The 26,655-nt window shown below is 41.1% G+C and overlaps 1 protein-coding gene across 2 annotated transcripts in view; it reads left to right on the forward strand.

Annotated features, from left to right (window-relative positions):
• Positions 1 to 996: 996 nt before the first annotated feature.
• Positions 997 to 26,655, forward strand: part of AP1G1 (adaptor related protein complex 1 subunit gamma 1) — a 64,605-nt gene continuing 38,946 nt past the window's right edge. The window contains exons 1-3 of one of the 2 annotated variants that reach the window (XM_060184046.1): positions 1,016 to 1,323; positions 20,807 to 20,873; positions 22,785 to 22,988. In XM_060184046.1, the coding sequence (XP_060040029.1) occupies positions 22,788 to 22,988 (201 nt within the window). In that variant the 5' untranslated portion in view covers positions 1,016 to 1,323; positions 20,807 to 20,873; positions 22,785 to 22,787. Of the gene's footprint in view, positions 1,324 to 20,806; positions 20,874 to 22,784; positions 22,989 to 26,655 lie in introns of both variants that reach the window. The other variant, XM_060184047.1, reaches the window with a different exon arrangement.

The raw sequence follows: 26,655 nt of genomic DNA on the forward strand, positions 1-26,655 counted from the left end.
AGAGACTCTGAAGTCCTAGGTTCAATTCACTGTACCACTATAAGCCAGAACAGTGCAGTGCTCTGGCAAAAATAAATAACACTTAAAAAAGAACAAAACTCTATATAGGAGGGCCTACTCAGTTGAATTTCTGCAAAATATATGAAATTCCTGCATGAACTTGACTATGTCAGGACAAAAGAGCAACCTCCTTCTTGTCTATGAACCTGTCGTAAACTCAAGATTTGTGATTAGTTCTTTTTTCTTAAGGTTGATGCCGCTCTTTATTCACCTCTGAAGGTACTTTACTGTCAACCCACCATAGGGATTTTGGTTTAGGTAGGTCACCGTTCATTTAAATGGGCCAAGTTCACATGGAAAATATTTGCGTCAGGAGTTAGTAATTATTTATCAAGACTGGAACTGTCTGGTTAGACTTTCTTCGGCTTGGGTCATTAGTTCATGGAGTCACGAAAAAAAAAAAAAAAAAAAGCAGCCCATTCCGGACGGATTTTTGGCAATCACTTGTTTAAATCCTTTTTTTTTTTTTTTTTTTTTGCTTATAAGGAAATGGAATTCCCGAGTCTGACTTGTTCAATGCACAAGTTTGGCGCTTTGGTACTCATTTACATCATCTCTTAAAATACACTGTAAAGATACTATAATACCACAGAATCCAAAGTCACAAGAAATGCCTTTCTTAAATTGACCTAAAGAGAAAGTTAAAGTCTTAAAGGTGATAGGAAAGAGTTCCGGGTTCCGCGAACTAGGACTGGGTTCTCCCCTCTGCCTGCATTGCCTTGAAACCCCGCCCTCTTCAGGTGCTCCCCCCCTACCCCCGCCGCCGCCTCCCGGTTGCCCTGTTCCCCGCTAGCCCCAACCCAACCTGCAAGCGGAACCAATATCTGTCGGGTCTGGGATCGGTCGGATCTTTATAGCTCTGACTCTTCGCAGCGGTGACTCGGCAGCTGCGTCTCGCGTCATCAGTGACAGCCCCGATCTCTTGCTACGCTTTGCGTCGCCCTGCCTGGGACAGTCACCTCCTCCTTAACAAATAGTCCTCGACGGTGTCTGAGTTCTTGGATAATAGGAAGGGAGAGGCTCGAGAAGTTGCAGTCAGGGGGGCGCAGGATTGACTCGAAGAGAAAATCCGGGACTGCAGTTTCTGGAATTGTGGGCCGAAGTTAGTTAAAAACTCCTCCCGCTTCCTCACTCCTCGAAGGATCCCTCCGCCTGCGGTAGCGGTGGTGAGGCCGAGGGAGCCGCCATTTTGGATGTTCGGTTCCTGCTGCCACTGCTGCCGCCGCCCCCGGAGCTGCTGGTTTCATTCGAGGTTTCGGGCCGGTGAGTGTCACTCGCGGCGCTCCGAGTCTGTTACTTCTTTTGCCCCGCGCCTGCCGGGAGCGCTCGGCCGGACGCTCGCAGTCAATTCCAGCGGTCCGGTTCCAGACTGGGGGTGGGGGTGGGGTGAGAAGAGAGCAGAGGCTGGGCGAGGAGGGGCCTGGCGCCGGAGGGGGCTGCTCGGACTTCGGACGGCCGACCCCCGAGCGCCCCGGCCCGGAGGAGCCGCGCGCGGTTGTGCGCCGTGAGGCGGCGGCGCTGCTCGGAAGGCGCGGGCCTCCTCGGACCCTTGACTTTTCTCAGGCTGCGATTCTCCTTTGAGGACTCTCTCATTCGGGCACCCTGCGGTTGACGGGGCGGATCTCACCCCCCGCGTGTCTTCTCCTGGGTCACGTCTCTCATAGTCTTGCACTCGGGCTGGGTCTCTGGTACAACTCGTTTCAGCGTTTCCAAATGTTCAATTAATCCGTGACTACTCCTGCATCGCCGTCATTTCAGAACCGGACATCGGCCTCGCTTGTCCCCACCCCACCCCTCATCTTCCAACCAATTCCTTTCCCAGTTTCCCGTTTTCATTTTCATTTATTTATTTAAACTCAACCTACGAGTACACCGCTTACCAACTCCTTTTTTTTTTTTTTAACTCCTCGTCTTGCGGACAGTTACTGATAATTCTGAGAGACGGGACCGCGGTTGGTTGTGTGTCCGCCCGTGATAGGATTGGTGTAGGAGATTGTCGAACTCCTCGCCCCGAGTTTACTTCTGCAGCAAATGTTTCCAAAGTCAACTCAGTGGCAGGGATTCGGGCTGCTGGTGGTTGGATAGAAGCAGGCTGTCAAATATTTTCTCATTTATGAATTTCGTTCTTGTGATGGACACAACTTTTTTGGCACTTCTTGTCTGTATTTTTCTTGGTGTTACTGGGTATGACATTGCCTTTGAAGATAAATATGACGAAGGTAGAAAGGAAAATAACTTTTTTGGGGGGTTGCTCTAGTGATTAGCTAACATGAGAGCGAAGGGAATGACGATCTTTGTGACCCTATAGGTGTTTGTTCAGTAATAATGTTGGCTGACTGATTCTAAAATATAACTCGGGTTACCATCGTGTGTTGGGTTTTTCAGACGTAGATTTTTGCTTTCACTGTTTCCCATAATATTTGTCAGACTAGACATTTAATTTTACTTTTGGTTTAAAAGCATAGACACTTCAAGTACTCATAATCTCAATATTTTATTTGCATTCTTAAAACAAGTTTACAGTATAACTAATGCTTGAATGAAAATAATTTTATAGCATCACACTACTTTTATTACCTACACTTCAAGTTAGGTGTGATTGAATCATTTCTATTTTATCGCAGGCTCAGGTTTTTACATCTGCAAAAGAGAAATGACTTGTTTAATATGACAAACTAGGGACTGTTAAACTGTAAATTTATAGCTTAAACTCATCTTAATACTTCTAGGTGCATTATTATCATCAGGTTATCAGGTAAATACATCCCCACAGTGCTCATGTGATGTCTCAGGTGGAGATGGAATGTTTTATTGCAGTCAGTGCTCTTGTTAATTGTTTTAAAGAAACTTGAAAATGTGTTAACTACTACTTATGCTGATCTAGAAGTTTCTTTCTTGGTTTAAAGGAATTGTCAGAACACTCATGGAATGTTTATTAATTTACTAAGTAACCTCTTGTAGTTGCTACACTTGTTTTTTTTTTTTTTTTCTTTTTTTCTTTTTTTTGTTTCTGGGACTTCACTGCTCTGGGCCTACTTTTTTTCAGATAGAGAATGGCAGAGGGTTGAGGGAAAAATACCACAACACTTAAGCTTTCCTCAGTCCTACTGTAGGAGCAGGGCTTGAACATGGGTTGCATTGGTGGCAAAGCAGGTGCCTTCTCAGGTGAGTTATCTTGCTAACCCCTGAAAGTCACTTTAAAACAATATATTGGAAGGATTATCAGATGGATAATATTAACTTTGTTCATTTTATCATATACTGTACTGGTATTTACATGTCATTCACTAGTAGTTGGTTTGCATTCAGTTGAATAAAGTTCTTTTTTTTTATATTTTTTTAAATTTATTAATGAGAAAGATAGGAGAGAGAAAGAACCAGACATCACTCTGGTACATGTGCGGCCGGGGGCTGAACTTGGGACCTCATGCTTGAGAGTCCGATGCTTTATCCACTGTACCACCTCCTGGACCACTGAAGAAAGGGTTCTTTTTTTTTTTTTTCTTAGTTCACAAGTTTATTATGAAAAATACCGCAGTGCTCTTGTGCAGTAACATCGTATTACAGGAGGGGAAAAAAACAGTTCTGTTCAAAACAATTCACCAGGTTCTGACAGTAAAAAGGGTTCTTTTGCCCTATAAATTACAAGCAAAATGGGGGCCTGGTGCTGCAGTACCCAGTTAAGTGCACACGTGACTATGCGTGAGAACATGGGTTCAAGCCCCTGCTCCGTATCTGCATGGGGGAAGCTTCACTATCTCATACCCTTTCAATTTCTATCTATCTTGTCAAATAAAGAAAAGAGGGAGAGAGAAAGCCAGGGGCCAGGAGGTAGGTGGCACACCTTTTTTAAGTGAACACATTGCAATGCCCAAGGACCCACCCAGGTTCAAGTCACTGGTCCCCACCTGCAGGGGGGAAAAGGTTCAGGAGTGATGAAGCATTGCTGAAAGTGTCTTTCGCTTTCTCTGTCTCTCCTTCCCCTCTCAATTTCTCTCTGTCTCAGTTCAATTCTTCTAGCGTTTGCCCTTCCGTAGCCAGTCAACAGCATCAGGTTGAAAGCTGTCAGGAGCTGCTTGTTGCTGGCTTTGAAAGTGACTGGGATCCATGTGGATTCAGTCGGCTAGGAAGGATCGTCAATTTCCCCAATGAATGGGTACTCAAGGGATGCACCACGAGAAGGTCGATCCAATGATAAATAGGGCCCGGGTCGTGGTTCACCTAGTTGAATGGACCTGTTACAATGTGTGAGGACCCAGGTTCGAGCCCCTGACCCCACCTGCAAGGGGAAAGTTTTTGTGAGTGGTAAAGTAGTGCTGCTCTGTCTCCCCCTACCCTCTTAATTTCTGGCTGTCGATATCCAATCAATAAAGATAATAAAATTAAAAAATATTTTTTTACAAAAAGGAAAAAATGACTGCCTGGAGTGGTGTATTTGTTGTGCAGGCACCCAGCCCCAGTGATAATCTTGGTGGCAGTAAAGACAATAAAAAATTATGTCCAGCTCCCGGCTCCCCACCTGCAGGGGAGTTGCTTCACAGGCAGTGAAGCAGGTCTGCAGGTGTCTTATCTTTCTGTCCCCCTTTCTGTCTTCCTTTCCTCTCTCCATTTCTCTCTGTCCTATCCAGCAACGATGACATCAATAACAACAGTGATAACTACAACAATAAAACAACAAGGGCAACAAAAGGGAATAAATAAATATATATTTTTTAAAAATAAAAAAAAATTATGGGAGTCGGGCAGTAGTGCAGTGCGTTAAGCGCTGGTGGTGCAAAGGACAAGGACTGGTGCAAGGATCCCTGTTTGAGCCCCCATTCGAGCCCCTGGCTCCCCAACTGCGGGGGAGTCACTTCACAAGGGGTGAAGCAGGTCTGCAGGTGTCTTTCTCTCCCCTCTCTGTCTTCACCTCCTCTCTCCATTTCTCTGTCCTATCCAACAACGACAACATCAATAACAAAATAACTACAACAATAAAACAACAAGGTAACAAAAGGGAAATAAATATTAAAAATTATAAGCAAGATGCTCTTTATTGCAATACTGTTGATCAGCAAGTATTTGAGTGTCTATTTTGTCTGAGGTTGTTAAGATTATACTTAAAATTAGCATTATTTAGGAAGCTTAAATTCATTTTCTTTTGGGAGTAGTTGCTTCTTTAAGAGATCTGTTCTATTGATAACAATTGTATGTAGATTTGAAAGTGAAATTCAGAGTGAACCTATAGAGTGCAAGAATTGTTAGCAATGCATTGTTGGTATTTAAAAAAAATTTTTTTAATTATCTTTATTTATTGGATAGAGGTAGCCAGAAATCAAGAAGGTGATAGAGAGGTAGAGAGACAGAGAGACACGTGCAGCACTGCTTCACCACTCGCAGAGCTTTCCTCCTGCAGGTGGGGACCGGGGGCTTGAAACTGAGTCCTTGCACATTGTAATAACGTGCACTCAACCAGGTGCACCACCACCAGGCCCCTACGTTGTTGGTATTTTATTCCACTATTTATACGTTTTTACTATATTTATTTATTATTATAGAGACAGCCAGAAACCAAGAGTGAAGGGGGAGGGAGAGAGACAGAGAAACACCTGCAGCACTGCTTCATCACTTGCAAAGCAGGTGGGAACTGGGAATTTGAACCTGGGTTCTTGTGCATTACAACGTGCGCTTAACCAGGTGTGCCACCACCCAGCCTTCTTCCACTATTTATTTTAAAAGTGGTCTTGGGAGTCGGTGGTAGTGCAGCGGGTTAAGTGCACGTGGCATGAAGCAAGGACCCGGCCTAAGGATTCCGGTTCGAGCCCCTGGCTCCCCACCTACAGGGGAGTCGCTTCACAAATGGGGAAGCAGGTCTGCAGGTGTCTTTTTCTCCCCTCTGTCTTCCCCTCCTTCCTCCATTTCTCTCTGTCCTGTCCAACAACAACAACAATAATAACCACAACAATAAAACAAGGGCTACAAAAAGGAATAAATAAAAAATTAAAAAAAAAATAAAAGTGGTCTTGAGGGGGCCAGGTAGTAGCGCAGTGGGTTAAGCGCACATGGTGCGAAGTGCAAGGACTCGCATAAAGATCCCACTTCGAGCTCCTGGCTCTCCACCTGCAGTGGGGGTCACTTCACAAGCGGTGAAGCAGGTCTGCAGGTGTCTGTCCCCCCCCCCCCCCCGTCTTCCCCTCCTCTCTCCATTTCTCTCTGTCCTATCCTACAATAGCAATAAAAACACTGGCAACAAAAGGAAAAACATGGCTTCCAGGAGAGGTGGATTTGTAGTGCAGGCACCAAATCCCAGTAATAACCCTGGGGGCAAAAACGAAAAAGAAAATTCTGTTATTTTTAAAAAAATATTAAGATTTTTTTCTCTGTATATTTGGAAAATTTTATTTTAGTGAATACAGTAATTTCTACTCTGAAAATATGTGTAAGGTATTGAAGGAATAATAAAACGTTTGGCATGAGTGTTCATTACTAGAAGAAAAGATCTCTTGTCAGAGTTGAAGGATATAGAAGAAAACAAAACCCCACACTTGTCAAACTTTTCTCAGACTTAACTACATCATACTTTAGTATAGAAGGGCAGGTGTTGGGCTAGGAGGTGGCACACCTGGTTAAGCGCACATGTTGTCATGTGCAGAGACCCAGGTTAGAGGCCCGCTTTCCACAAGTGCTGCAGGTGTGTCTCTCTGTGTTTGTGTCTACCTTCCCCTCGCAGTTTCTCTCTGTTCTATCAAATAAAGGGTAAAAGAGAAAGCCAGAAAAAACATGGCTATATTTTTGGATTTGGATTTGTAGTGCAGGCTTCAAGAACCCTGATGGCCAAAAAAAAAAAAAAAGGAGAGAGAGAACAAGTGTGATTGAATGACAATGAAAAAATAGGATTGGAAGACCTTTTTTAAATGAAACACTATTTGTTATTTTTGTACCTTATAAATGACTTAAATATACTTACTCATTAATGAGAGAGGGGGAGAGGAGCAGGAACAGAGAAAAAACAGAGTATTACTCTGGCATATGTGATGCTAGGAGTTGAACTTAGGACTTCATGCTTGAGAATTTAATGCTTTTTACATTGTGCCACCTCCCAGATGACTATACTTTATACAAATAATTAAAGACAATTTAAGGCATATTCTTTTTACCCTCTCCTCTGTTATCATAGTGCAACCATCACAGTGTTACCTGGCATGCAGCTCTGCTTTGCTCACTCCAGCCTGATTTTTTTCCCTTCCCTCCAGGGTTATGGCTGAGGCTCAGTGCCTGCATTCCAAATCCACTGCTCCTGTGGCTATTTTTTTTCAATTTTTGGATAGGAAAGAGAGAAACTGAGAGGGGAGAGGAAGATAGAAAAGGAGAGAGAAAGATAGACATCTGCAGCTCTGCTTCAGTGCTTGTGAAGTGGACCCCCTGCAGGTGAGAAGCTGGGGGCTGGAACCCGATCCTTTTGTGGGTCCTTGTGTGTTGTACTATGCGTGCTTAACCCAGTGCACCACTGCCCAGACCCTCTCCAGCCTTATTTTTTTGTATCTGATTTTATTTGTGTTGTACTTTTGAACTTTTCTTATTTTGAAACTGATTTTATGGACTCCTGAGAAGAACAGATGAGAAAGGCAAAAATTTAGATCTATAGAACTATACAATATTTACATTTTCCTTCTCTCAGGTTTTTGGGTTAAAATTAAGACTACAAGTGGTCTGGGAGGTGATGCAGTGATAAAGCTTTGGACTCTCAAGCATGAGGTCCTGAGTTTGATCCCCAGCAGCACATATGCCAGAGTGATGTCTGGTTCTTTCTCTCTCCTCCTATCTTTCTCACTAATAAATAAATAAAATCTTTTTTAAAAATTGAGAGTATGATAGAACAGATCAAGGTGACTGGGTTCAAGGGTACACTGTTTGTTTGAAAGATCAGGCTTTTTTTTTTTTTTTTATAAGTGATCACACAATTGTACTACTCAAAGTAAAAGTAGTTCCATTAATTTATTGAAATTACTTATTTTTTCCCAGAGCACTGCCCAGCTTTCACTTAAGGTGGATTGAACCTGGGACCTTTAGTTCCTCAGGCATGAAACTCTTCTTGTATAACCACAGTGCTATCTCCCCATCCCTCACTGAAGTTATTAAATGTCATTGGGAAGTTGTTCAGTTTGAAGGTGAAGAAAATAAAGGGAAGTTAATTTTTCAGGTACCTTTTTTGATATCTGCACAAAAGATTTGATTACTTCATAGTTTTTGATAAAACTGAAAACATGATACTCTAAAAAATCTGATGAAAGTACTTGTTTGAGTTGAGTAGGGAGAGGTCAGGAGATGGCTTACCTGCTAGAGTATGTATTTTACTACATTTGAAGTCCTGACATCACCCAGAGTGCTGCGTACTGTGTTACCTCTTTGTTACTCTCTATCTTCCATTATTCCTCCAACCCCAAATAAGAGGATGAGAAAATTGGCTGCTCAGTGGTGTTATGCAGCCACAGTATTATCGGTGGGGTTGATGCTTCCCTATGAATCCACCACTCCCAGTAACCATTTTTTTTCTTTCTATATTACTTGAAAATCAGAAATTGAGAGAGAAGGAAGACATAGAGAGAAAGAGAGACGACTGCAGACCTGCTTCACCACTTGTGAAACTTTCCCTGCTGCTGGTGGGGGGACTGTTGGCTTGAACCCACGTCCTTGCACATGGTAATGTGTGCACTCGACTGGTGTGCCACCACCTGGCCCTGAGGGTTTGTTTGTTTGTTTACTTGTGGAGCTTGATTTCACTATTCCTGAGCTGCTTTTTTATTAGATAGAGGGAGAGAAACTACACTGTTGGACACCCCCACCTCCTGAGCCTACACCTTCCATGTAATTCTGAGGTTCAGACCTGGGCCTCTAGCTTAGCAAGGCATGTCCTCTATCTGGTGAATTATCTCTCTGGTCCAAGGATTTTTTATATATTTTTAATATTATTTATTCCATTTTGTTACCCTTGTTTTATTGTTGTAGTTATTATTTTTATTGTCATCGTTGTTGGATAGGACAGAGAGAGAGGGGGAGTGAAAGATAGACACCTGCAGACCTGCTTCACCACCTGTGAAGCGACTCCCCTGCAGGTGGGGAGCCGGGGCTTGAACTGGGATCTCTACTCCGGTCCTTGTGTTTTGCGCCACCTGCGCTTAACCCGCTGCGCTACAGCCTGACTCCTGGTCCAAGGATTTTTTTCTGCCAGCAAAGGCATGGACTCTTTTCTCTTGAAACTTTATCTTATAAAACTTAATAAGTGATACTGATTATTTATAAAAGTAGAATGAGAATATGTCTTACAATTTTATTTTATTAGCATTTAGTTGTACTATCTTTCTTTACACACAGATTTTTTTTTTTTGCTATTCCTTAAATATTCCAAGTTCTTTAATTCTCACTGTACTTGTTCAGCCTATACTTGGAATGTTTTTGCTTCTCTCTTCCACCTATTGAATCTATTCTTCCTTCCTTTTCCCGCAGGCAAAAAAATATATTTTGGGGCTGGGCAGTAGTGCAGCAGGTTAAGCACACATGGCACGAAGCGCAAGGACTGGCTCAAGAATCCTGGTTCAAGCCTCTGGCTCCCTACCTGCAGGGGGGTCGCTTCACAAGCGGTGAAGTAGGTCTGCAGGTGTCTTATCTTTCTTTCCCCCTCTCTGTCTTCCCTTTCTCTCAATTTCTCTCTGTCCTATCTAACAACAATGACAGCAACAACAACAATAATAACAACAGTGAGAAACAACAAAGTCAACAAAAGGGAAAAAATAGCCTCCAAGAACACCAAAGCATCACTTTGGCACATGTGATGCTGAGGATTGAACTCAGGACCTCATGTTTGAGGGTCCAGTGCTTTTGTCTACTGCACCGCCTCCCAGATTGCTTTAGTACCTATTTTCTGTCTTCCCCTCCCCTACTAGGGTTATTACTGGGGAATGATTCCTACACAAGAATTCATCATTCCTGGTGCATTTTTTTCCATTTTATTTTGTTAGGATAGAGAGAAATTGAGAGGGAGCTCACTCATGAAGCTTCTCTCCTGCAGGTGGAGACCAGGAGTTTGAACTGGGTTTGCCACTGCCTGGCACATTAGTACCTATTAGTACTTATTAATTATCTACTTTTCCTTGAACTTCTGGAGGACAAAACATAATTTGTGGCTTCACTTGTATGTGTGTTGTACGTTGTCTGGCACTAAGTAACTACTCTGTAGAATAAAGATGTTATGAATTAAAATAGTACGGTAAACATATTCACCTGTGGGGCCAAGTGGTAGTGCACCTGGTTAAGTGCATATATTACAGTGTAGTGCTGGCAGTACAAATCCACCACTCCTTCTGGCCACTGCCTTCTTCTCCTTCCTCTTCCTCTTCTTTCCTTTCTGTTATTCTTGATAGGACAGAGAGAAATTGAGAGGGGAGGGGAGATAGAGAGGGAGAGAGGCAGACACCTGCAGACCTGCTTCACTACTTGTGAAGTTTCCCCCCTGCAGGTGGAGTGTGGGAGTTTGAACCCAGGTCCTTGTGCATGATAGTGTGTGCTGAACCAGGAGTACTACCACCTGCTCCCCTCCCCCCTACAAGATTGTTTTTTACTCGTTATATGTTAATTATTCACAAGATGCCAATGCATTTATAAGTTACGTAAATCAGTATTCCTCAATAAAATGATCCTGAAGATGAAAAAAAGGAGCATGTGTATATATGTCTAAATCTGTTTTAGTTAATTGTATAATTATGCATAGAAGAAGAGAAAGACCAGAACACAGCTCTATCATATATGATGTTTTACATATTTTTGATTTCTTTGTTTTTATGCAGTGTCTGTGATGTAATCCAGGGCCTCATGCATGCAAGACTTGTTTTTCTTCACTAAGTATGAAATATTTCTTTAGCAACTTATTTTGAAGTATGCTTAAGATGTATTAGAGGAACAGCAACTTCATAGACAGGGTGTGGTAGTATCTGGATGTGATTGCACATTTCACACACTATCTTTGAAGATCCAAACTTTTTTTAAAAAATATTTTATTTTATTTATTCCCTTTTGTTGCCCTTGTTGTTTTATTGTTGTAGTTATTATTGTTGTTGTCGTCGTTGTTGGATAGGACAGAGAAATGGAGAGAGGAGGGGAAGACAGAGAGGAAGAGAGAAAGATAGACACCTGCAGACCTGCTTCACCGCTTGTGAAGCGACTCTCCTGCAGGTGGGGAGCCGGGGTTTGAACCGGGATCCTTATGCTGGTCCTTGTGCTTTGCGCCACCTGCGCTTAACCAGCTGCGCTACAGCCCGACTCCCAGATCCAAACTTTTTTTTTTGCCTCCAGGATTATTGCTGTATTACGAATCCACTGCTCCTGGAGGCCGTTTTTTCCCTTTTGTTACCCTGGTTGTTTGTATCATTGTGGTTATTATTATTGTTGCTATTGATGTCGTTGTTGTTGGATAGGACAGAGAGAAATGGAGAGGGGAGGAGAGAAAGACACCTGCAGACCTGCTTCACTGCCTATGAAGCAATTCCCCTGCAGGTAGGGAGCCGGGGGCTCAAACTGGGATCCTTACGCCGGTCCTTTCGCTTTGCCATCATGTGCATTTAACCCGCTGCACTACTATTCGTTCTGCGAGACCCCCCAAACTTTTCATTTTAATGGTTCACTTAAGGGTGATTCTTCAAAAAATCTTTTTTTTTTTTTTGGCATTATCTTTATTTACTTATTGAGTAGAGGCAGCCATAAATCAAGAGGGAAGGGGTTGATTCATAAGGGACTGTGTTTTCCTATTGAGTTATGTGTGTCTCCTTTCTTTTCAGGCACTTGTCCCTAGTATGGAAGTACTTGGGAGGCAAGGTGCTTGAGAAGGCAGTTATTCAGCAAAGATGTATTGTGAACCTGAAACCAAAGCAAAAAAGTTGCATGGTCTTTAAAGTGTTACATCATTCTAGGCTACGGTGAAACCGGGTGAAAGAATTATCCGTTTATCACAATGACATTGACATTCCAATGAGCAAAATACTTGTCCCCAGGTTTAATCACTAATCATACTTATTCAGTGATGCTCTAGCAACTGGTCTTGACTTTGTAGAACATTTCTCTTGTATAAATATATTTCTTCACACAGGGGAAATAGATAGGCACTGTTTTCCTTTCCCTGTACCCTCACACCTAAAAAAAGAAAACCACAAAAACATAAGGACAGTGAAAAAAAACGGTTTATTCAGATTAATGACAACTCATATTTATAAGATGAATGTAAAGTCTGATTGAAGCATAATACTCTTGATCAGTTTGGCTTAAGCTTTCTTACTATGTTGACCATAGTATTTTACAGTTATAAATGCATTAAAGCAGTTCAGTATTGCATATGAAATAAATATTATAGAGACTCATTGTGTTACATAATATAAAAAGGATTTGGAGAGAATGTGGAAAATGTTAGTGAAGAAAGCATAATATATATATATATATATATGATTAAAAATTTAAAAATTTTCCCTTTTTGTTGCCCTTGTTTTATTGTTTTTTTAATTTTAATCTTTTATTTATTTATATTGTATAGAGACAGAGAAATGGAGAGGGAGAGAGACACCTACAGCCCTGCTTCACCACTCGTGAAGCTTTCCCCCTGCGGTGGGGACCAGGGGCTTGAACCTGGATCCTCGAGTACTGCAATGTGCGTGCTTAACCAAGTGTGCCACCGCCTGGCCCCGTTTTATTGTTCTTGTAGTTGTTGGTGATGTCGTCATTGTTAGATAAAACAGGGAGAAATGGAGGAGGGGGAGAGAAAGACACCTGAAGACCTGCTTCCCTGCTTGTTGAGCGACCACCCTGCAGGTGTGTGTGGGGGGCTGGAACCGGGATCCTTAAGCAGGTCCTTGCCCTTTGTGCCACCTGCACTTAACCCGCTGCGCTACCTCCCGACCCCCCTAGCATAGTATATATATTCTTTTGAAGGGTTTTACCTAAGTTTCTTAAGTTTCCTTGAGATATACTTACAGACCTGTGCTGGAATGTTATACAGTAGTCAGTAGCAGAGTGAAATATTATCAGTTTTTTTCTTAGTAAGAAAGACTTTAGTTGGAATCTTCAAATTGTATAGAAAAGGAGGTAGAGGGTCTCCTTTTCTAGTGGTTATACAGAAGACTTTCATGCCTGAGACTCAGGTCCCAGGCTCTATTAATCCCCTGCACTTTGCTTGGGAGAGGTGAGTTGGGGAAGAAAGAAAAGGAAATACCGGGAGTCGGATGGTAGCACAGTGGGTTAAGCGCACGTGGTGCAAAGCACAAGGACCGGCGTAAGGATCCCAGTTTGAGCCCCTGGCTCCCCACTTGCAGGGGAGCCCCTTCACAGGTGGTGAAGCAGGTCTGCAGGTGTCTGTCTTTCTCTTTCCCTCACTGTCTTCCCCTCCTCTCTCCATTTCTTTCTGTCCTAGCCAACAATAATGACGACGACGACAATAATAACTACAACAACAATAAAAAACAAGGGCAACAAAAGGGAAAATAAATAAAAAGAAAAATTAGCTGTAACAAGAAGACAAAATATATTTTGTCATTACTGTAAATTATATTTATACCTAAAATATATTAGTCATTACTGTATATTATATTCATACCTAATATTTTGGAAAAATAATAGCTACTGTTATTTATGATAGCTGTTTAGCTCTTGTTTATTTTGTTTTGTTTTCATAGAGCCAAGGTTCTTTTTGTACTTTGATTTCATTTCTCTGAGCTGCTTTTCCAATTCAGATAGTGAGGAGAGGAGAGACACCACAGCCCCAGAGCTCCCTCTAGTGCCATTGCCTATCATTTTATTGGGGAGAGGTGTTAATGGTATACAGTATAGCTGTTGGTACATGGGTATAATTTCTCATCTCATGTCTGTAAAACACTCATCACTAACTTAATTTCATGTACCAGCACCTCAAAGACCACTCCCTTCACCACTCCCTTACTTCTCCAGAATCCTTTGGTTTGGTGCAATACATCAAACCCAGTCCAAGTTTAACTTTATGTTTTACCTTTCTGTCCCTGTTTCTTTCTTTCTTTTTTTTTTTTTAATTTTTTTTTTTTTTTTCCTCCTCCAGGGTTATTGCTGGGCTCGGTACCTGCACCATGAATCCACTGCTCCTGGAGGCCATTTCCCCCCCCTTTTGTTGCCCTTGTTGTAGCTTCGTTGTGGTTATTATTATTGCCCTTGTTGACGCAATTCGTTGTTGGATAGGACAGAGAGAAATGGAGAGAGGAGGGGAAGACAGAGAGGAGGAGAGAAAGATAGACACCTGCAGACCTGCTTCACCGCCTGTGAAGCGACTCCCCTGCAGGTGGGGAGCCGGGGGCTCGAACCGGGATCCTTATGCCGGTCCCTGTGCTTTGCGCCACATGCGCTTAACCCACCTAGCCACCGCCCGACCCCCCCTGTCCTTGTTTCTTAAGTTTCACCTGTAAGATCATTCAGTATTGGTTTTTTTCTTTCTGGCTTATCTCTGCATAGTCTTTCATTGTATATTTATTACCACAATTTTCTTAGTTGCTCATCTATCATTGGGCATCTGGCTTGCTCCCAGGTTTAGACTGTATTACAGATTATGCTGCTATGGACATAGGTGCACATGGATCTTTGAATGGGTGCATTTGCTTCCTCTGGCTATATCTCAGGAAAGGATTTGCTAGGTCATAGGGAAGGTTCATTTCTAGCATTCTGAGAAGTCTGCAGACTGTCTTCCATGGGTGTTGGGCTAATTTGCATTCCCACAACCAGTTTGGGAGGGTTCATTTTTCCCCACATCTTTGCCAGCATTTGTTGTTAGTTTTCATCCTTGTGTGTGGCATTCTCATGTGTAAAATGGTATTGTCTTTATTTGCATTTCTCTCATAATCAGTGACTTCGAGCATTCTTTTCATGTTTGTCGGCCTTTTGGGTCTCTTCTTTGGTGAAGATTCTGTCCAGAGCATCCCACTTTTAGATAGGGTCATTTATTTTTTGTTATAAAATTTGTTGAGTCTTAATATATTTTGGTTATCAAAAGGTACTTTACCCATCCAAAAAGATCTGTGTACACATATGTTCTTGGCAGCACAATTTGTAATAGCCAAAACCTGGAAGCAACCCAGGTGTCCAACAGCAGATGAGTGGCTGAGCAAGTTGTGGTATATATACACAATGGAATACTACTCAGCTGTAAAAAATGGTGACTTCATCGTTTTCAGCCGATCTTGGATGGACCTTGAAAAAAATCATGTTGAGTGAAATAAGTCAGAAACAGAAGGATGAATATGGGATGATCTCACTCTCAGGCAGAAGTTGAAAAACAAGATCAGAAATGAAAACACAAGTAGAACCTGAAATTGGCATGTCACACCAAAGTAAAAGACTCTGGGGTGGGTGGGTGGGGAGAATACAAGTCCATGAAGGATGATAAATGACATAGTGGGGGTTGTATTGTTAAATGGGAAACTGGGGAATGTTATGCATGCACAAACTATTGTATTTACTGTTGAATGTAAAACATTAATTCCCCAATAAAGAAATTTATAAAAAAATAAAATAAAATAAATTTTAAAAAAGGTACTTTAATTATTTACTTATTTATTTTTATTGCCACCAGCATTATTGGTAGCACTACAAATCTGCTGCTCCTGGCAGCCATTTTTTCTTTTTTCTTTCTGTTTACTTGCTAAGGATAGAGAGAAATTGGGAGGGGAGGGGAGTGGCGTGGCCTAGGAAGTGGTGCAGTGCATGAAGCATTAGACTCTCAAACATGAGGGCCTGAGTTCAGTCCCTGGCAGCACATATACCAGGGTGATGTCTGGTTTTTTTCTTTCTCTCCACCTATCTTCTTCATGAATAAATAAAATCTTTTTAAAGAGAAAGAGCTAGAGATAGATAGATGGAGAGGGGGGAGAGGGTGGTAGAGAGGGAGTAAGAAAGATAGACACCTGCAGACCCGCTTTACCTCTTGTGAAGTGTCCCGCCTACAGGTGGGGAATGGGAGCTCAAGCCTGGGTCCTTGGATATGGTACGGTGTGCACTCAATTGGGTGTGTTACCGCCTGGCTTCTCCCAATAGGCACTTCTTAAAATGTGTAATTATTTGGCTGGGGGAATGTACAGTTGGTAGAGCTTCATACTTATATCCATGAGGCTCCAAGTTTGATCCCTGGTATCACATGAGCTGGTGAGGTGCTCTGGCTTCTCTCTCTCAAATGAAACTCTATATCACACGTGAAATAAGTTAAATAATTAAAAATGTATTTGAGGATTTTTATCACCCCAGAAAAAGGTGATAAAACTCCTCTCTTTAGGGAGTTAGGCAGTAGTGCAGTGGGTTAAGCGCAGGTGGCGCAAAGCACAAGGACCGGTGTTAAGGATCCTGTTTCGAGCCCCCGGTTCCGCACCTGCAGGGGAATTGCTTCACAGGCGATGAAGCAGGTCTGCAGGTGTCTGTCTTTCTCTCCCCCTCTCTGTCTTCCTCTCCTCTCTCCATTTCTCTCTGCCTATCCAACAACATTAATAATAATAACTACAACTATAAAACAACAAGGGCAACAAAAGGGAATAAATATATTTTAAGGGAGTCGGGCTGTAGCGCAGCGGGTTAAGCGCAGGTGGCGCAAAGCACAAGGACCGGCATAAGGATCCCGGTTCAAACCCCGGCTCCCCACCTGCAGGGGAGCCCCTTCACAGGCGGTGAAGCAGGTCTGCAGGTGTCTATCTTTCTCTCCTCCTCTATGTCTTCCCCTCCTCTCTCCATTTCTCTCTGTCCTATCCAACAACGATAACAACAATAATAACTACAACAATAAAAAAAAAACAAGGGCAACAAAAGGGAATAAATAAATAAAATAAATATTAAAAAATATTTAAATATATATATTTTAAAAGTTTCTCTTTTTAATATTTATTTTTAATTTGATAGGCAGAGAGAAATTTAGAGGAAAGCAGAGAGTAGAGAGAGGGAGAGAGAAAGGGAGACACTTGTATGATTGTTTCACCTCTTGTGAAGTTTCTCCTGCAAGTAGGGATTGGGACTTGAACTGGGATCTTTATGTATGGTAACATGTGCACTCAACCATCTGACCTGCAGAAAATGTTTCTTTGTGTGCCATCATCTGACCTGCAGAAAATGTTTCTTTGCTTTCCAATTAGTCTTCATTCATTCAGAACCTCAGCCCCAGACAATTATTGAACTCTTTGCTTTAGATTGGGCTTACTGTTTCTTTTCTAGAATTTCATGTAATTGAAATTTCACAGTATGTACTCTTGTGCCTGCTTTGCACTGACACAAAAGTTTTTGAGACTTTTCTGTGGTGAGTATTGGTTCTGTTTTATTCTAGAAGTTTTTTTTTCTTCTCTCTTTAAAAAAGATTTTATTTATTTATTTATTTATTAATGAGAAAAATAGGAGGAGAGAAATAACCAGACATCACTTTGGTACATGTGCTGCCAGGTATTGAACTAAGGAACTCCTGCTTGAGAGTCTAATGCCTTCTCCACTGTGCCACCTCCTGGACCATGAAGTTTTTCCTTTCTTTTTAAATTTATTTATTTTGGATAGAGACAGAGAAATTGAGAGGGAGGGGGGAGAGACAGAGAGTAAGACATCTGCAGCACTGCTTCACCACTGGTGAACCTTTCCACCTGCTAATGAGTATGGATGCTTGAACCTGAGTTCTTGCTCATTGTAATCTATACTTTCAACCTGATGTGCCACCACCTGGCCCCTAGAAGGTTTTTTTTTTTTTTAATGTGAAAACACTTATTCAGTTTGTAGACATCTCTGGTTAGTGGCAATTAAAAATAAAGCTTCTGTGAACACAGGTGTACAAACTTTGGTGAGGATATATGTTTTTATTTCAGTTGGGTATATACCGAGTGAATTTGTTGAGTCAAATGTTAAAATTGTCTATGAACTTTTATAATAAATTGCCAAACTGGTTTCAGAGTTGGGCCATTGGCATTCCCATGGGCAGTCTCTGAAAGCTCATAGCAAATTTTTGCTATGGCTATTACAATAGCATGGAATGGTATCTCAATATAGCTTTCATTTTCTGTTTTCTTTGGTGACTAAAGAACATTATCTTTTCATGTGCTTATGACCATTTCTATATTTTCTTTTGAGAACTCTTCAAACCATTCATTCATTTTTAGATAAGATTGTCTTATTGAATTGTAAAATTACATAGCCTAAGTATGTAAATATGTATGTCTTTTTTTTTTTTTTTTTTTTTTAAAGATTTTATTTATTTATTTATGAGAAAGATAGGGGAGAGAGAGAGAGAACCAGACATCACTCTGGTACATGTGCTGCCAGGGATTGAACTCAGGACCTCATGCTTGAGAGTCTAGTGCCCTAGCCACTGCGCCACCTCCTGGACCACAATATGTATGTCTTAAGGAAACTTTTTTTTCTTCTTTATATGGGAAAATGTTTCTGTTCTTATAACATCTTTTTTAACCCCCTTGCTGCTAGGGCTTCACTGGGGCTTTGTGCCTGCAGTTTCACTGTTCTGGTAGACTTTTTTTTTCCCCCCTCTCCTTTTCTTCAGAGTAAAGGGGAGAAAGAAACAGAGAAGCAAGAGAGGTACCACAGCATCGCTTCACTGCTTCTGAAGCTTGCCCTTTGCTTGGTGTTCCAGTGTGGTGGACAAGGGCTTGAGCTCTGGCCTTTTGTGCATGGCAACACGCGTACTCTTAACAGGCCATCTCCCAGCGTTTATGATGGCTTTTTTTTATTTTTTTACCTTTGAAGAGCAGAAGTTAAATTTTTTAAAGTTAAGTTTATATTCATAATTCAATTTTTAAAATATTTATTTAGTACTTGTATATGAAATAACTGCTTACACAACTTATGGACATTCCCAAAGATTTCCCCCTATATTTTCTTACAAGATTTTTAGTTTAACCTTTTATGCTTAGGTCTGTTACCCATTTTAAATTGATTTCTATGTATTACATGTAGTTAGGACTTAATGTTAGTCCTCTTCACCCCAGATAGATAATCCAGTTGTGCCAGCATCAGTTATTAAAAAATAAACCCCTTTGCCTATTGAGTGATTTTTAAAAAATATATTTATTTATTCATTTTCTTATGTTGCCCTTGTTGGAGTAATTTTTTTAAAAAAATTTATTTATAAAAAGGAAACATTGGGAGTTGGGTGGTAGCGCAGCGAGTTAAGCGCATGTGGTGCAAAGCGCAGGGACCGGCCTAGGGATCCCAGTTCCAGCTCCCGGCTCCCCACTTGTAGGGGAGTCACTTCATGGTCGGTGAAGCCGGTCTGCAGGTGTCTGTCTTTCTCTCCCCCTCTCTGTCTTCCCCTCCTCTCTCCATTTCTCTCTTTCTTATCCAACAACAACGACATCAATAATAACGACAATAAAAAACAAGGGCAACAAAGGGGAATAAATATTTAAAAATATAAAAGGAAACATTGACAAAACCATAGGATAAGAGGAATACAGCAAAAAAACAAAAAAAAAAAAAAGAGAGGAATACAGCTTTGCACAATTCCCGCCACCAGACCTCCGTATACCAACCCCTCCCCTGATAGCTTTCCTACTCTTTAACCCTCTGGGAGTATGGATCCAAGATCATTGTGGGATGCAGGTTGAAGGTCTGACTTCTGTAATTGCTTCCCTGATGAACATGGGCGTTGACAGGTCAATCCATACTCCCAGCCTGTCTTTCTCTTTCCCTAGTAGGGAAGGGCTCTGGGGAAGCGGAGCTCCAGGACACATTGGTGGGGTTGTCTGTCCAGGGAAGTCTGGTTGCATCCTGCTAGCATCTGGAACCTGGTGGCTGAAAAGAGAGTTAATATACAAAGCCAAACAAATTATTGGACAATCATGGACCTAAAGGCTGGAATAGTGCAGGTGAAGCGTTGCGGGGTCCTCCATTTTGTAGATAGCTAGTAGGCATTATTTGAGTTACATTTCAAAGGGCCTGTAGCTATACTAGTGTGTTTATTATTTTTTTCCCTGAGCCTGAAATCTGATATGCAGGTGAATCCTAATTACTATCTGGGGAGATGATGTCATGGCTGGGTAAAGGACCAGAAAGCTGGATCTGGGAAGAGAGTAGCTCTCTAATATGGGAAAGGGGTATAAATATTACTGCAAACCCCATCAATTTGATGTGATCTGGGGCCCATAATTAGCTTAGGAGCCTGTGTGACCTCTGCATCTCTCTAGATATGAGCTCACATTCTGTGGTAATGATTTTTTTATTTTTTTGCTTCCAGAGTTATTGCTGGGGCTCAGTGCCTGCATTACCAATCCGCTGCTCCTAGAAGCCATTTCCCCCCATTTTATTGTCCTTGTTGTTGCTATTGTTATTGTTGCCATTGCTGCTGCTGTTGGATAAGACAGAGAAATTAAGAAAGGAGAGGAAGGCAGAGAGGGAGAGCAAGACAAACACCTGCAGACCTGTTTCATCAAATGTGAAGGACCTCCCTGCAGGTGGGGAGCCAGGGGCTCGAACTGGGATCCATGAGCAGATTCCTGCACCTTGCGCCATGTATGCTAAACCCACTGTGCTATTGCCCAGCCCCCTGAATGATTTTTTGTTGTTGTTGTTGAAAATTAGTTAAACATGTCAGTGTGGATCTGTTCCTAAACTTCTTGTTTGCTAAGTTATTCTCTGTTCTTAAATTAATTTTCACACTGTCCTGACTACTGTGGCTTTGTATTGAATAGTTTTTCTTGAAATTAGGTAGTGTAAATTCTCAAACCTTTTTTTTTTTTTTCACCAGAGCACTGTTCCGCTCTGGCTTATGGTGGTGGTAGGGACTGAACCTGGGACTTCAGATCCTCAAGCATGTAAGTCTGTTGGCATAACCACTATGCTACCTTCTCCACCCTCCAACATTTAAAATTAATTATCATCATTATTATTGCTTTTAAAGGTAGAAACCTACCATCTGGTGGTTTACTTATTTTTCTTTTTCATATATTTGATCAGAAAGAGAGAAATTGAGAGGGGTGGTGAAGATACATAGAGAGGCACCTATAGCACTGCTTCACTACTTATAAACTCCCCCCAGCAGGTAGGGATGGGGGCTTAAAATTTGGTCCTTGTGCATGGTAGCCTATGTTCTCTCAACCAAGTTCATCACAACCCAGATCCCCTCCAACTTTTTTTTAAAAAATATTTTATTTATTTTATTTTTGAGAGAGATGCAGAGAGAGAAAGACAGTGGGAAACACCAGAGCACTGCTCAACTCTGGCTTATGGTGGTGCGGGGGGGATTGAACCTGGGACTTATGCCTCAGGCATGAGAGTCTCTTTGCATAACCATTATGCTATCTACCCCCCCCCACTTTTTTTTTTTTTTTTAAACTAGAGCACTGCTTGGTTTATTGTGGTATGGAGGATTAATTGGGACTTTGGACCCTCAGGTATGAGTTTCTTTGCATAATCATTATGCTGCTTACCATCAACCTCCTCCAACTATTTAAAATAATAATTTTGACTATTATAGATCTTTCATTACTTTTTAACTTAAAGATATTCATTGATGGAAAAAAATAATCATGGGGTGCTCCTGAGATAACTCATACAGAAGAGTGTTAGCTAACAGTGTTTTTTTAAAAAAACAAATTAAGGGGGAGGAGATAGCATAATGGTTGTAAATAAACTGTCATGCCTAAGGCTCTCAGGTCACAGCTTCAATCCTCTGAATACCATAAGTCAGAGCTGAGCAGTGCACTGGTTAAAAACAAAACAAAAAAAAAAAAAATGAAAGAAAGAAAAATTATTCAAGAGAGAGGGGAGGAGAGAGAACCAGAGCATCAGTTTGGCATATGTGATGCCAGGAATTGAACCCAGGATCTCATGTTTGAGAATTCAGTACTTTTCTCTATTATTTTACTTCCCAGGCAACTGACACAGTATTTCAGGGTATTGAACTTGGGACTTCTGAGTGCCTGAAGCTCAGAGTCTGTTCGTAACCTCTGGCTATCTCCTCATGCCCTCATAATATTTTCAAAGGTTATTCAGTATACTGAGATGTTGTTATTTCTTTGAAAGGTGTTTTAACCTGACAGTTGATCTTCTCTCCCAATCTCTCATTTTGTTTAAATGAACTTTGTGATCTTATACAATAGTCATGAGATAAGATGTTGAACAATGTTGAGTTTAATAATAGTTGAGCAAAAAATAGCCTAAGGTTAGACACAGGCATATCCTTATTACTCTAAGGCCTAAGTAGAGATTTGGGTTATTTCCTAAGCTATTTTGATAGACTTCACAAAATGATGTAATTCTGTATCTTATTTTGCTTACTTTAATACCTAGCATTTTTTATTGTATTATTTTAAAAAATATTTATTTATTTATTCCTTTTGTTGCCCTTGTTTTATTGTTGTAGTTATTATTGATGTCCTCGTTGTTGGATAGGACAGAAAGAAATGGAGAGAGGGAGAGAGAAAGATAAGACACCTGCAGACCTGCTTCACCACCTGTGAAGTGACTCCCATGCAGGTGGGGAGCTGGAGGCTCAAACCGGGCTCCTTATGCCGCTCCTTGTGCTTTGCGCCACCTGTGCTTAACCTGCTGTGCTACCGCCTGACTACTGTATTATTATTATTATTTTAAATTCAGCTTTCCTTAAATTTTATTCCAGTGAACATCTCTTAAATTCCTAATAATCAGAAACTTGTGTGAATGATTTTGGTGGTAAAAAAAAATAAAGATATGAACATCTTTGTTTAATGTCTTTCCATATCCAGAGGATGCCAGCCCCCATCAGATTGCGGGAGCTGATCCGGACCATCCGGACAGCTCGAACCCAAGCCGAAGAACGGGAAATGATCCAGAAAGAATGTGCTGCAATACGATCATCTTTTAGAGAAGAAGATAATACATACCGATGTCGGAATGTGGCAAAATTACTATATATGCACATGCTAGGCTACCCTGCTCACTTTGGACAGGTAGGTTAGTTAGGTTGAGACCACATCTAGTAAAAATACTTTTTGCTCAGGGAATGCAAAATCTTTTCCTGCCTGGAGGTAGTTTTGGTAGCTTAATAGTCTCATATTTGTGAAATTGATTTGAAATGAGATTTGAAACTGCAAATTTGTAAAGACATATTTGTCCTTTCTGTTGAAAACACCGTATGTGAATTAGACTTATGTTTTGATGGAGTTGGTTGCCTTAATTAAACATTGACTATGATTAAGTGGTAGATTGTGATTATGCTTGTAAAGGATCTAAATTGTCTTAAGTACTTAAGAAAAATTTGCTAAACATTTTATTTATTTATTTATTTATTTATTTTATTATTATTATTTTTTTGCCTCTGGGATTATTGCTGGGGTTTGGTACCTACAGTATGAATCCATGGCTCCTGGTGGCCATTTTTCCTCCCCTCCTCTTCCCTTTTCTGTTGGATAGGACAGGGAGAAACTGAGAAGGGAGGGGGGAATAAAGAGGGGAAGAGAAAGACCCCTGCAGACCTGCTTCACCACTTGTGAAATGGGGAGCTGGGGGCTTGAACTGGGGTCCTTGCCTGAATCCTTGTGCTTCATACTATGTGCAGCTTAACCCTGTGCGCCACTGTCCTGTTCCCCCACTAAACATTTTCTTAATGCACAGGTATTTTTAAATTGGGTATTAAGTATGTTTAAGAGTTTTGTCCTGGTTAGCTCTTGACTGTTATAACCATTATGCAGGTCTGTTGACTGATTCTCTCCTACACACAAATGCATATTATTTGATATAAGTTAAAAATTGTATTATGTGTCATATAGTCTTTTTAATAAAGACTTCAGGGAGTCGGGCGGTAGCGCAGGTGGCACAAAGCGCAAGTACCAGCATAAGGATCCCAGTTGGACCCCCCAGCTCCCCACCTGCCCGGGGGCTGCTTCACAGGCAGTGAAGCAGGTCTGCAGGTGTCCTTCTTTCTCTCTCCCTCTCTGTCTTCCCCTCCTCTTCATTTCTCTCTGTCTGATCCAATAACAATGGGATCAATAACAATAATAACAAAAAAGCAAAAAATGGGGGAAAAAAATAGCCTCCAGGAGCAGTGGATTCGCAGTGCTGGCACCCAGTCCCAGCAATAACCCTGGAGGCAAAAAAAATTATTCATAGGAAAATTGAGTTGATAATATTTGAAGGAAGAAGGACAAGATACTAGACAGGGTAAAAACAGCTGCCTCCTATATTTTATTTAATTATTAATGAGGGTGGGTAGAGAGAGGTGCTGTGTGGTGGTACACCTGCAGTGGGGAAACTTCATAAGCGGTAAAGCAGTGTTGTAGGTGTCTCTGTATCTCTCGTCCCCTTCCCTCACAAGTTTTCTCTATCTATATTCAAAATAAATAAAGTAAATGAAAAGTATTAACAAGAGAATCACCCCTCTCCCCCCACCCCAAGAGAACATGCACCAGAGCATCACTGGCACATTTGATGCTGGGGGTCGAGTTTAGGACTTTAGGATTATAAATCCATCACTATAACCACTGTGCCACCTCCTAGACATATTACCAAGCTTAAGGACATGGCTTCAAGCTCCCATTCCCTACCTGCAAGGAGGAAGCTTCTCAAGTGGTGAAGCAGGTCTGCAAGTGTCTGGTTTACTAGTTTTTCATTTTTTATTTGTGATCAGTAGTGGATTACAGCATTTTATTTTATTTATTTATTTATTTTAAACTTTTTTTTTTTTTATCAGAGGACTGCTCACCTCTGGCTTATGGCGGTGTGGGGAATTGAACCTGGGACTTGAGAGCCTCAGACATGAAAGTCTCATTGCATAACCCATTATGCTATACCCCCAGCCCCGGATTACAGTATTTTAATATTAAATGTATAGTTCCACACCACTCCCATCACCAAGGCTTTTATGTGCTTTAGAGTGATATGTTTCATAATGAGTTTTTTCAAGAGGAAAAAAATGTTATTCAATAGGAAATACTAGTTTTGGTAAAGCAAATACAATTATTTAAAAAAAAATTTATTCCCTTTTCTTTTTTTTCCTTGTTGTAGATATTGTTGTTGTTATTGATGTCATCGTTGTTGGATAGGACAAAGAGAAATGGAGAGATGAGGGGAAGACAGGGGGAGAAAAGACACCTGCAGACCTGCTTCACCACTTGTGAAACAACTCCCCTGCAGGTGGGGAGCCAAGGGCTAGAACCGGGATCCTTATGCCGTTCTTTGCGCTTTGCATTACCACCTGACTCCCACAAAGTTATTCTTTTTATATATATATATATATATATTTATTTGTTCCCTTTTGTTGCCCTTATTGTTTTTTTATTGTTATTGTAGTTATTGTTGTTGTTGATTATGTCATTGTTGTTGGATAGGTCAGAGAGAAATGGAGAAAGGAGGAGAAGACGGGGAGAGAAAGATAGACACCTGCAGACCTGCTTCACTGCTTGTGAAGTGACTCCCCTGCAGGTGGGGAGCCAGGGGCTCGGACCCGGGTCATTAAGTTGGTTCTTACAGCTTCATGCCACGTGCAGTTAACCTGTTGCGCTACTGCCTGACTAAAAAAAGGAATTGATTTCTGGATTTCAATTTCTTCTAACTTAGTGTTTGCATAGAGGAATGCCACTGACTTTTGAATGTTAATTTTGTAGCTTGACACCTTACTGTATTGCCTGATGATATCCAAAAGCTTCTTGCTGGATTCCTTAGGTTTTTCTATGTGTAGTATCCTGTCATCTGCAAATAGAGTTTGACTTCTCTTTCAGTCTATATCCCTTTAATTCCTTGCTCTTGCCTGATTGCTATAGCAAGAACTTCCAACACTATGTTGAATAGTAATGGTGATAGTGGGCAGCCTTGTCTAGTACCTGATCTGAGTGGAAATGCTTCCAGTTTTTCACCATTGAATATGATGTTGACTGTAGGTTTGCTATATATATAGACTCCACTATCTTCAGGAATTTTCCATCTATTCCCATTTTTTGTAGTGTTTTGATCATAAAGGGATGTTGTATTTTGTCAAATGCTTTCTCTGCATCTATTGATATGACCATGTGGTTTTTGGTCTTGCTTTTGTTGGTGTAGTGGATCACATTGATTGATTTACGTATATTAAACCAACCTTGCATGCCTGGGATAAACCCCACTTGGTCATGATGAACAATCTTTTTGATATACTGCTATATCCGGTTGGCTAGAATTTTGTTCAATATTTTCGCATCTATGTTCATCAAAGATATTGTTCTGTAGTTTGTTTTTTTTTTTTTGGTTGTGTCCCTGTCTGTTTTTGGTATCAGAGTGATGTTGGCTTCATAGAAGCTGGCAGGGAGTATTCCAGTGTCTTCAATCTTCTGGAAGACTTTTAAAAGTAGAGGTATTAGTTCTTCTTTGAAGGTTTTGTAGAATTCATTTGTAAAACCATCTGGTCCAGGACTTTTATTTTTGGGGAGATTTTTGATAACTATTTCAATTTCATTACCTGTGATGGGCCTATTCATGTTATCTACTTCCTCTTTACTTAGTTTTGGAAGTTGGTAGGTATCTAGGAAATCACCCATTTCTTCCAGGTTCTCTAGCTTGGTGGCGTATAGTTGTTCATAGAAGCCTTGCATGATATATTGTGGAGTCTGTTGTAATATCTCCTCTTTCATTTAGTATCCGATTTAT

Source organism: Erinaceus europaeus, unplaced genomic scaffold, assembly GCF_950295315.1.
Source record: "Erinaceus europaeus unplaced genomic scaffold, mEriEur2.1 scaffold_509, whole genome shotgun sequence".
In the NCBI taxonomy this organism is placed as follows: Eukaryota; Metazoa; Chordata; class Mammalia; order Eulipotyphla; family Erinaceidae; genus Erinaceus; species Erinaceus europaeus.